Source organism: Psittacula echo (genome assembly GCF_963264785.1).
Source record: "Psittacula echo genome assembly, chromosome: 2".
Taxonomy (NCBI): Eukaryota; Metazoa; Chordata; class Aves; order Psittaciformes; family Psittacidae; genus Psittacula; species Psittacula echo.
In genome coordinates, this window is record NC_137737.1 from 65,957,140 (window position 1) to 65,969,178 (window position 12,039).

At 43.4% G+C, this 12,039-nt stretch overlaps 1 protein-coding gene across 7 annotated transcripts in view; it reads right to left on the reverse strand.

Moving 5' to 3' along the window:
* RANBP9 (RAN binding protein 9) overlaps positions 1-10,741 on the reverse strand; it is a 40,667-nt gene extending 29,926 nt beyond the window's left edge. For all 7 annotated transcript variants that reach the window (XR_013956258.1, XM_080610627.1, XM_080610626.1 and 4 more), the window contains exons 1-2: positions 9,840-10,741; positions 1,280-1,391 (exon numbers count right to left, since the gene is read on the reverse strand). Coding sequence is in view for 6 of the 7 variants with exons in the window: in XM_080610627.1 (XP_080466753.1) it covers positions 1,280-1,391; positions 9,840-10,308 (581 nt within the window). In the remaining variant the exon portion in view is untranslated. The remainder of the gene's footprint in view (positions 1-1,279; positions 1,392-9,839) is intronic.
* Between the last annotated feature and the right edge of the window lie 1,298 nt (positions 10,742-12,039).

Sequence of the window (12,039 nt, forward strand, 5' to 3'; positions counted from 1 at the left end):
TTGTACTTTTGTAGGATTGCCTCGAGTGGCCTAGTGAGTTAGAAATTACTAAAATGCAACACAAAGAGGTCAACTGAAAAAAAGCACCTCTCCATCTTTTTAAGCAATCTCAGCAGCCAACTTTACAAGGCTCAGCTATGTACATCTCACAAATAACCACTTAAAAAACAAATTGTACTTTTGTAGGATTGCCTCGAGTGGCCTAGTGAGTTAGAAATTACTAAAATGCAACACAAAGAGGTCAAAGGTAAAGTGTTAGAAGAGTTAAGTAAAATGATGTTCCCACACATGGACACTTTGAAATCTATCACTTCAAAATGCCAGCTTCCAAACTAAGCAGGCAGAAATACATTTCAAGATGAGATATGTGCATCACTAGTAAATCACAGTAAGAACCTCTCCTTAACTGACAGCAGCAGGGTAATTTAAGAAATAAAAATTAAAAAGTTTAATGAACAAAAAAAAGACAAACAAAAAAACCACAAAAGGTGTTCCTAAAACTTACAGACATTAGTGTTTCAAGTCATGTTTTGCTATTATCTCAACTGAATAATAATCAGGTCTTCACAGTGTGACAAATGCAACTACAGACATAGGTTTTTCCATAGCAAAGAAATTTCCCAGAGAGAACTTTTGGGAACACAACTAGTAACAAACTCATAAATGCCCCTACAAAGCAGCAGCAGTACCGAAAGGCTATTTTTTCAAAAGATTCATAATTCAGATGGATTCTAGGAAGCAGCAACTGCACTCCCTCGTTACCTCTTTCCATAGGGTGACAAATTCCCAGGCACCTACTCGGAACACTCCCATTTATTCTTATGACTGTGCACCAACAAGCAGCCTTAAGAACAACTTTCCATTTTCAAACTGACATGAAATCCATGGAAAGACTGCACTGCTGCGATCAGATGGTCTGCTGCACACTCCCTGAAGTTACATTAAAGTCTGTAAAGTCACATAGCCAAAACCCAATCTTTAAAAGGTAAAAGCAGGGTCAGACTATGGCCTTTCAAACCCTAAATTCTCCATCAACAGAAAATGAGAAGATGCTGTTACAGTACTTACTGTGTACACTGATTTGTGGACAATAAATACCACAATCAACTCTCTTAAAACAACCAAGTATCAGAGAACAACTTCTCATGAGTAAGGAAATAAGCTATATTAAAAGCAGTAAAATATGAAAATAAGTTTTGATACAAAAGACATCTGTCAACTGAAAAAAAGATGTGAGACAGTATTTCAAGTAATAATTAATAATACACTCAATGCTTACCCATCTCTTCCCTTACTGACAATTTTAACTTCAAAATAGTATATGCCACACGCTGCAGGTATAGGATGTGTAGCTCGAACAGAAGCAGCATCTTTTGGAGTTTTTCCATGACCTGAAAAACAATTGTATTCAAAACACAACAAAAAAATATTTCAGATAATTGCAGAAGATGACCCAAACGTATACATACCAACTACTCAAAATAGGAGGCTTACGTAATTGAGCAAACAATACACAATATTCTAATCAACCTCATTTTTATGCTAGAATATTTTCTTCCAACATTAAGTTTTCATTGTAGGCACCTGCACTGCAACTAAGCATGCTATGAGAAGTTCTGGATATACTCATCTAAAAGGTTTTACAATTATTTGAAGGGAAACAAGAAAAAAAGTTTAACCACAGTAAGCAATGTAACTGGCAAAAACCCACTTAGGTTTGAAAGGAAATGTATGCTTTCTCAAATGCACACAGCTTACTCATATTATAGACTGAAACATGATGTAACAACTTAATCTAATGCTCAACGCTTCTGAATATTCAAGTTAAGATACTTTAATTCTGAATGTCTTTCAGAATAAACATCACTATATAGAATGTACAACTCATAATTTAAAACATTTCCATGTTTTGAATGTTATTTCAGGACAGCATGAGGTGTTGCAGACTGCAACTGAGCTAATGCAGCTCCTACTCCTGTTTCTTATAAGGCTCACTACGTATCAGCTCTGTCACAAGAAGAATGCCCAATGCCGGCTCTTGTCTACTTTAGGGATTTTCAATCTAAACCCAAGAGCCACTTGCATTCCACTAAGGCTAACTCTTCTGAACATGTCACCCTCTTCACAGCCCATTGTTCCAAATGCAACTTGGCCAGATGACTTGTTCTAGCAGCAACCTGTTCAAGCAAGCTCAGTGTCTCCCAGGCACACCAAAATCCCACAACTACTGCATAAAAGTTACACATGGGGTCACGGAACACAATTAAAAGAAAAAAAAAAATGGAGTAGGTGAAAAATATACCAGATCCTGGCAAGAGGTACTTCAGTAAGATGGCAACCATGGACAGATGTCATTGCCGTAATTCATGGAGATCCCATGCCCACACTCCATGTGGATCTGAAGCATGATGAAGAGATGACTGCCTGGAGTGTGCTGTGCAAATCATTCTGGCTGCAAGCACTCCAGCTGTCATCTCCAGTCCAGACAGGCAGGCCTACTGCACCTGCATGGCGATTGTCTGTGTATGCCAGAAAATTATAACTACACTCCTTCCAGTGGCATTAACACTGGAATTACTGCTCAGGCACAGATTAATCATGTCTCACGTACAGCAAGCCAGGTGACACAGGAAAATGCTGCAGTAAAATAACAGCACACCCAGCCAGAAAGATAGGTACACCTACACTTCTTCACCTCTAAGGACAGAGCCATCTAGTGAAAATGTCGATAAAACAGTAAACAGCTTATCTGCCTGCAGAGCTAGCACCATCTCTCACCAAAAGGCATACAGTCAGCCAAGGACAACTCTCCACTGCGAATGCATCTGCATCTGAAACTTTGTTAACACAGCACAAATTCCTCACTCAGTGAGATTAGGTTTAACCCACAAAGTTTTTCTGATGTAACCAGTTCACCTTAGTGTATTACTGTCTCTAGCTATCTTACTTTTCTGGGTGCATATGCACTGCTCACTTCAACATGCTATTACTGAACATCTTGTATAAAGATCCCTCAATCACTTCACACGTTTTACAATATTAAGCTTCTGCATGTTGTCTTCAGACATCTCATATGAGGAAAAAACAGTAATTTACTCCTCCATTCACAAGACAGCATGCATGTTTTATTGTTCACCACTTCAGGTATTTCCTCAGGCTGTGTCAACCAAGGTAATAACCAAGTACATAACTTAAAGCTTCCACAGGTTTGCTTGGTTTTCAAGCGCTGGTAGCTTACTATTTAGCTACTATAAATTAGATTATCATTCCTAAGTATGCAGCAATCCTTCAGCTAAAAGGCACCCAAAACTTTATGGGCAGAACCTTGAACACCTGAGAGATCCCTTAAGTTCAGACAGAGCTGATTAAATGATGCATTGGTTAGAGGAAGGGGTGTGGCAAACAAAGGATACTTTCTTTTTAAATGTTCTTAGCTTTTAACTTTAAAATAGACTGCAAATAAGTTCCCTTGGTTACTCCATGCGCTTGACAATCTGTGTAGTTTCAGTTTGAGTCAGTCTCCTTATTTGGGCAAGTCTTCCACAGAGAAGACTAAAGTAGTAGGAACTAGCCAAATATTATTGAAAATGTACATCCATTACCCAGCAGACTTTGTTTTGTGAAATCACAGTCTAAGTGTTTGGAAACAATGCTGATTTAAGGTATCCTTAGGACCTCTTCTTAAAACAAGTCCCCTCCTCCCACTCCCTCCCCAGTCCAGACAGCTATTTGCAAAGATATACCATGAACCAGATTGATTAGCTGATCGGGCTTTAAGAAACCTACCATATTTTTTTTTTTAAGCAGCAGATCAGTTCCCTGATCCAGTTCACAACACAGCCACACACAGCTGTCACACCACAAATAAGAGGTCGACCCAGGGGCAGAAGTAACAGGATATCTTACCAGTATTGCCAAACACCTCATGTGGTGAAGCAACATGCTTTGGGAAGTCAGTGCCCAAAACTACTTTCATCCCATTAAACCAGGAGACACCCTAAATTTAGAATTGCTGTTCTTTTAATATAATCTTCTATGAATCCCATTTTACTACTTGAGTATGTTGCTTTTATTTGTAGTTACATACAGTTATTATTTCTAACAGCAAATTCAACGGCATCAAGCACTTTACTTCCAAATACCCCAAATATCTCTAACGTTGTCTCAACACGCTACTTGAGACTTTCAATACTACTGAGCTACGCTGGACTACATGAAGAGTCACAAGATGTTAGTTATGAGCCAGCTTTAAAATAAGAAAGAGGTTCTTTACAGAGCTGAACTGCAAAATTTCTTACCAAAGTATGTTACAGATGCTACTGTTTAAGTGGATGCTGGGCAAGCTTCTAGAACAGAAGTTACCCGAGAAACTGCCTTCGGCTCAGGATGCTATTTAGCTTAAAATGGCTGGAAACTCAGAGGGGAACACTCAGATACACCTCCTTTCTAGATTTTTCTGCAGGGACTCACTTATGGCTGCTGTCACTGATGGGACACTAAGCTGAGTGGCCCATTAACTTCGCATTATATACTGCTGTCACGTTCCCCGGTAACACGAATCCCCACTTCCCTGCTTGTAAGAAGCAACTTTGACACCCAACTCCAAATTTCTGAACTGGAGGGTCCAAATGCCTGAAGTAGATCATGCGAATACTACCCTATATTCCCTAAACCACAGAACATAGCTCTTTTATAGTTGCAAACTATAGGTAAAGTATTTTAAAGAATACTTTTAAAGTATGCACTATTTAACACCAAAATTTGACAATTTTCAGCATTAAGAAGAGAATTCTGCAAACAGATGCACTGGGGCAGAGAAGGGAAAATAGGTGTACAAAGCTCAAACTTCATACTGTAAATCAGATTTCAGGTAAGTTCAATTACCAGAACTATTTTCAATTGGCCTTTCATTAAAAGTGCTTATCAACCATGAGCTGACCATGGTTTGGCATGGGGTGGCATGGTTTAGCGTGAGGTGTCCCTGCCCATTGCAGGGAGGCTGGAACTAGATGATCTTAAGGTCCTTTCCAACCCTAACTATTCTATGATTCTATGATAAAGGAATAAAGCTTTAGATTTTAAGCAGTTATTTACACTGATGATTTTTACTGAAAGTAAGTGTCCTTTAGCCAAATTAAACTGAAATTGATCTTAAATTCCATCTACTTGAAAAAAAGCCAGTTCTGATAGAACCATATCTGGAGAAGCCATTTCAGCTTTCAAAAATACCATCTTTGAACCTAAATTTAAGTGTGTAACGCATATGCACCAAGTAGCCCAAAAGAACCCTATGGGAGTGCCTACCTAGACAAAAGTAAGCATGTCTGTATGGTTTAAATCCTTAAATAAAGTTTACATAAACTGAACTGCAGTTATTTCCAACAGGTGGTTCAATGACTTGCTCGCGCCGCCAAAAATAAAATAATCAAGGCCTAACCTGTTGAATTCATTACGAAAGTCTCACTGAGACAACAGGGGAAAAAACCAAAACAAAACCAAAACAAAACTAAAAAAAAGCACAAATTACTGATTTTACTTCAAATTTTCCCCCAGTTAAGAAAAAAGCAATATATCCCAGAGCTACAAATGTGTCCAAAACAAGCGTATTGAACTGAATGTACTTCAAGTGTTTTCTGCCAGAAAAAACCGACACCATCCTTGTATCAGTGAATGACAACATAGAACTATTACTACCAAATCCTCCTTTGGTTTAGTTATTTCCTTTAGTTATATCCTTTTCTGTTACAGAAATTGGGATGTACGGTTTGTACTGAAAATAAAACTTTATTTTTTTTTTTTTCAGTTTGGCACTAGAGGCAGTTCAAAGGCAACTGCATCGTAAATAAATGTCTGGCTAAGATTTCCTGGCCTGTGATACATTAGAAAAAGTTCACACAATAGCAGCTTACTCAAATTGCATAACTTTCTTCAGCTTTTTTTGGACAACTGTCACAAGACTAACTTATGTGAAGTTACTAGAGGACTTTCCATGGTTTTAGAACTAATGCTGTAGTCTGTTTACCTAATTCTGTATATAATTTATTTCATGGTTACATCTGCATTGAGTCTGTATTTTTATCTCCTTATACTACACAGCATAGATAATTATCTGCTGGAAACTGAACTTGTCTGTCTAGTGGAACATTCATATTTCATATAGCATTTATGAATTCCCTTTTTCCAATGAGATACTTGTGTTAATTCTAAGTATTTTAGATATGTAGAAATATTTTAAAAGATGTCTTGCCTTCACAGCCACATATTTTGTGCAGTAACTCCTTTACATTTAACACACATTCGTCTGAACCCTGATGCTTATGGTGAACCACTTCCCTACAGCTCAGAGCTGTTAATATTACAATTAAGTGAAGTGACGTAACTTTTTTTTTCTGCTACTGTTTTTCATGTTTCCCTTACATAGATACACCATGTACAACAGCCAGTAGGACAGTGTTAGCATTTTATCAGCTTACACAGCTAACTGGCACCAACACAAAAATGTACGTCTGCCCAACTAAAAACCTAAACCACCCTTGGGTATAGTCTTTAATGTATATTACAGTATCACTGATGCCAACATATAAGTATTTCATATCCAGATTTTGACAGAGCTTCCTAATCAAGAGTCAGAATTTGTAAAAGTATAACAGAACAGCTCATTGTGGAAAGAAATTAGCCTGCTCTGGTAAACAACACGGCAAAATCAATGCCACCTTCCCTGAAACGACCTCTCCATGTATGTTTTCCTTTTTTAAGTAACACTGATTTTGAGAAATAATATAACAGACCACTGACCCTTGGGTTTTGTTGAGACCCAACAAAATTTACAGCTGGTATCCTGATGCTAGATTGTACTCCTTTCTTTAAACCTCCACTGCTTGATCAGTGTCTGGTTTTGTGGCAGTTTTGATTTTTAAACACTCTCTAGGATGCTTGTAAAAAGCTTCAGGTCCAGAAATGCAGCGCACAAAGCATTACAGCTGTAATGGGTAGAAAGAAACATCTACTGCAGCTCATGTTTCCATACAAGCTGTCCACTGGTATGCAAGAAAACAAAAGAAATCTTCAAAATTACACAGAGAGGACCACCATTCCTCTCACAAACCAATAAAACAAAAATATCACTGCTCACAACAGATCAGCACATTAAAATTATGAAGCTAATTATATGAAAAAAAAAAAAATTACTTTGAAAGCTTTTGCTCTGATTGTTCCCCTCCCCATTTTTTCAGAGGCAAGTATCCCCAACACATTCAGGGTGGAAGGAAAGCACTGTTACCTCTTGGTACCTTCCATCAGTCTCAGGAGAAAGTTACTCAAGAAAAACAGTTCCATAGTGAGAAATCTACAGAGGCACCAGAGAAAGCTTAAGTGCACAACTTCAGAAACACAATATAGTAAGAATTGCTTTTAATTACTGGCTTCTTTGAACCGATCTGTCTTCTCTCCCTTCCCTGAGTATTTTGGTCAAGAATACAACAGCTCTTTATCCATGCTCAATGTGCTGTTCAGATTTCCTTTTAATAAAAACATCTACCATTCTTCCACTACTACTTAGATAACTTCAGAAGCACTGAAAGTGTCAATATTTCATGAGAAGATACTTTGAATGCTTTTGATTGTGACTTCTACTTGCAAGTGAACTGTAGAAACAAAATTTTGCACTGCTAAGCACATTCCAATTTCCTATCTTCCCTTACTCTCCTCATGAACCCCCTCATTTTCTTCACTGTTATTGTATTCTCAGGGCTGAAGGATTCAGGAGGGAGAAAAGGCAGCAGATGTTTTAGTGGGTTTTCCCCCCAGTTCTCAGGTAGGAATGCCCCAATACCATTAACTGCTTAGCCTGTTTAGCAACTCCAGGTGCCAGGCTACAAACACATACACTGGGCTGCCCTAATAGCCACCTTCGTTAAACTACCAGGAAGATGGGCCACTTAAGAAGCCATTTGCTCCCTTCTGCAGTTGCGAGAAAGAAAAGTTTATACATGTTATATTGGCACCTCCCCTTTTCAGAGTCCTCTGGGCTAATCTAGGAACTCTTCAACCTTCATTACTTTCCATTATTTAAGAGCTAGGGTAAAGGTACTTTAGTATGTGCTTTATGACTTCTGGTAGGGTATCAACAGTACTTCCTACATTACCTGTACTTCAGAAACATGCTGAGCCACTTGTAATTTCTTTGAAGTAATCATTTTTTTTAAACACTAAGGCAAAGAAAAGAAGCGAGGAAAAACAAGGCTAGCACCAAGAAACCTTGAAAATACACTTCTACAGTTGCACTGACAGATCAGAGAGGTTCCATCTCTAAACTCTACTCCATGAGCAAAAGGAGTTGGTCAAAGCAAAACAAAACAGCAGGAAGACATGAGGGCCACAAAGCTATGACCATCTTAGAAGGAAAACCAAAACGAAACAAAAATAAACAAAAAAGCCCAACCGCTGCCACCAAGCACCAGAAAATACAAAATGCTTCTAAAAATACAAGGTCATAAAGCACTGAACAAAAGCCAGGAAATTCAGAGTTGAGTACTAAATTACACGTACTTAAATCACTCAGCGCCTCCCAGAAACCTGCTCTATAGTCATCAACCTCCTTTATTATCTTTGTATGGTGCATTAAACTTAGCATTTTTAACAGGATATTTTGTATGTAATAATAATGGCTCTCTATAAAGAAAAAAAAAAGTCTCTCAGAGTACATTTAATCCTTTCATGGCAGCCAAATCCTGCCATGTGTTTGTGTTGCCGTTTTCCTCCTCCGATTAAACAGTAACATGTTCATCGAGATTTCAGTTGAATTTCTCCACTGTAAACCCTGAAAAAGGGTAATTGCAAGGTTGGTTTTTTCCCCTCCCATTACGTTCATTTGACTACAAACTGACAAAAGATCCAGTTCTTGGCGGCCAACTCAGATGTGGTTTTGAATCCACACCACTTCTACTTTAGGACTTGGGCCTAGAACACCAGATGTGTCTGTGTTTTTTCAGGTCAGAGTGTATGCTTATGTTTCCAGATTTTATGACATTTCGTAACAAGCAACACAAATTTTTCTTCCATCCCCTCTTGCTAATTTACACAAATGCATACTCCAATTTCTACCTTTGAAAATCGGTAACTTTAACTATGAAACATCTAGGCACAAAGTTATAAAGTCACTTTTATTAACACAAGCCCTATTAGCATTCCTTCCCTCAAATCACTCTGTAGGCTGTACAACAGTTAGGCTAGACTATTATCAGTGGCTTTAATTCCATTTTTCACCGTTCAAAAATAAACTCAGTTTTTCTCCGTGCTTTCCCCTCCCGTCACTTCCGTGTTTAATAGCTTAACCCTTGCTCTTCTCTCTCGAGAAAAAAAAGAAAAAAGAAGAAAAGCCACTTCTTCCCTGGCTCATTACCATAAGCAGGACACGTCATGCCGATTCTCCTTTATTCTCCTGCCTCAGACCCAAACCTTCTGGTGATACCTGAATCCACGAAGGAAGTCTCACAGTTTATATAATGCCCACTCCAGAAGCACAAGGAGGCGGGGGGGTGGGCGGCCCCTTGCCCCCCCTCCCCCCGCACCGCGACAGAAGCGGGGGGAAGGGAAAGGAGAGAAAATAAAGCTTAAATAAGGAAAACCAAGACCCTTCTCCTCACGCTGCGGGCAATTTAGGGAATCGGAAGGCAGAGAAGGAGAAGAAAGAGGGAGAGGAACGTGTGTTATTTCCTGTTATTGTTACTCCCGTGCCCATCGCCCGACGGAGGGGTCGGCCCGCAGCCCCCGGCCCAACGAGGGCCCCCGCTCCCCGCCGGGGCCGGAGGGGGTTGGCGGCGGTCAGGGCCGGCCCTCACCTTTGTAGTGTACCCGCAGGTTGTTCTGAGAGAGGCCGATGTAACTGAATTTGTCCTTCGGGCTCCAGGAGCGGGGGAGCGGCGTCTCCTGCTCGTCCACGGCCGGGTAGAGCCTCTTCAGCCTCCGTTTTAGCTCCTTCTCCTGCTCGTTCAGAGCCGGGTCACCGTGCGGGAACGGCGCCGGGGCATTGGTGCCGGTGGTGCCGCTGCTCCCCGCCGACAGGCCCATCGCCGGGCCGGCACCGCCGCCCCCCGCCGCCACAGGCCCGCTGCTGGCGGCGGCGGCGGCGGGTGGCGGCGGCGCAGCGGTGGCCGGCGGTGGCGGCGGGTGGAGCAGGAGCGCGGCGGCCGATGCGGGGCCGGGGTTGGCGGCTACGGCGGCTGATGGGATCCCCGGCGCCGGCGGGGGAGCGGCGGCTGCCAAAGGGAGCTGCGGCGGCGGGGGTTGTTGTTGCTGTTGCCCGGACATCCCGGCTCCGGCCTCCTCCTCCGCCGCCACCTCCCGCGGTCGCGACTGTCACCGGACAGGCCCGGGGCGGAGCGACAGGCAGGCCCAGGCGCCGCGGAGTGAGGCTGCCGTCGGCGGGTCACCCCCAACCAGAGCGTCTCGGAAGGGGGCGGGGTGGGGGGGGGGGCGCGATGACGACGGCGGCGGCCCGATGGGAGCTGCCCGGTGGGAGCGCCGGCTGCGGCGGGCCCAGGCCGGAGGGAGTGAGGGTGGGGAGAGGAAAGCAGAGAGCAGCGGCGCCCGGCGGAAGCGAGGCGGGCGGAGAGCGCGCGCCAGCCGCCACGGGCAGGCGGGTTGGCTCCCTCCTCCTTCTCTTCCCCCCCGGCCTTCTCCGGTGGCGCGCGCGCGCTCCCGCTCTGTCCAGCCCCGGCGCGACGCCGCCGCGGTGCGTCCCCTAGTCAGCTGAGCCCGAAGAGCGGCGGCAGCGCGAGGGCGGGGAGAAGAGGCGGGGCCTCTGCGCGGAGGCGCGAGGGCGTCGGTGAAGGGCTGAGGGAAGTGGGAGGGGGTGGAGCGGAGCTTCGAGTTCTGCTGCCGTTGGTGACGGCGAGTGTAAAAGGTAGATGGGGACAGACCGGTCCGGTGGCTGCCAGGCTGCCTCCTGCCAGGCTCGGCTCTGCCGTCCCCGTGCCCCGCGGGCTGTGCCGGGGCACATAGGCCGATGAGAAGCAGCGGAGAGCAGAGCTGGGCAGGGCAGGGTGGCTCATGGGGGCTGGAGAAACTTGGGAGTGTCTGTGGGTACCACACCAGGCTGACAGGGTCAAGGGGAGCAAGGGGGGTAGGAGGGAGTGTTGTTTGGGGTCTTTTTCATAGAATCAGCTGGGTTGGAAAAGACCTTTAAGATGATCAAGTCCAGCCGTTACCGCAGAATTGCCAAGACCACCACTAACCCATGTCACTGAGAGCCTCGTGCATGTTTTTTGAACACTTCCAGGGATGGTGATTCTGCCACTTCCCTGGGCAGCCTGTTCCAATGCCTGATCACCCTCTCTGTGAAGAAATTTTCCCTAATATCCAGTCTAAACCTCCCCTGACACAGCTTGAGGCTGTTACCTCTTGTCCTATTGCTTGTTACTTGGGAGGAGAGACCAACCCCCACCTCACTACAGCCTCTTTTCATGTAGTTGTAGAGAGCAATAAGATCCTCCTTGAGCCTTCTCCAGACTAAACAACCCCAGTTCCCTCAGCCGCTCCTCATAAGACCTGTGCTCCAGACCCTTCTCTGGCTTTCATGGCCCTTCTTTTTTCTTCTTTTTTTTTTTTTTTTCGCCTCCTATGGTTGTTTTTGCCTGTAATTTTGTTGATTAATCAGTGATTGCCTGCTCTGATAATTTACGTGTCAGCAGTGAAAGAGAAACATTCACAGGCAGGCAAGCAGGGCTTTGAAAACATTGGAAGAGGAAGGGAATTTCTCTGGCAGGTCTAGAACCTGAAACATTGGGCATGTCGCAAGCCATTTCCAGCTGCCATCGTGTTGTACAGAAGCAGGAAATAGAGGAGGTTAATTATGCTTCACCTGTGTGAAACAGCTGGTGAGGTAATGGAGGTGTGACACTCATAAAGGCATGTACAAAGCTGAACATTTCTTCCTTATAGTCACCTAGATATCCTGTGTCACGGGACTGCTCTGTAATGCCTAATAGCATCTATGGCTTGACAAAATGCAATTATTTGGAAACACCCTATCAAAAGGAG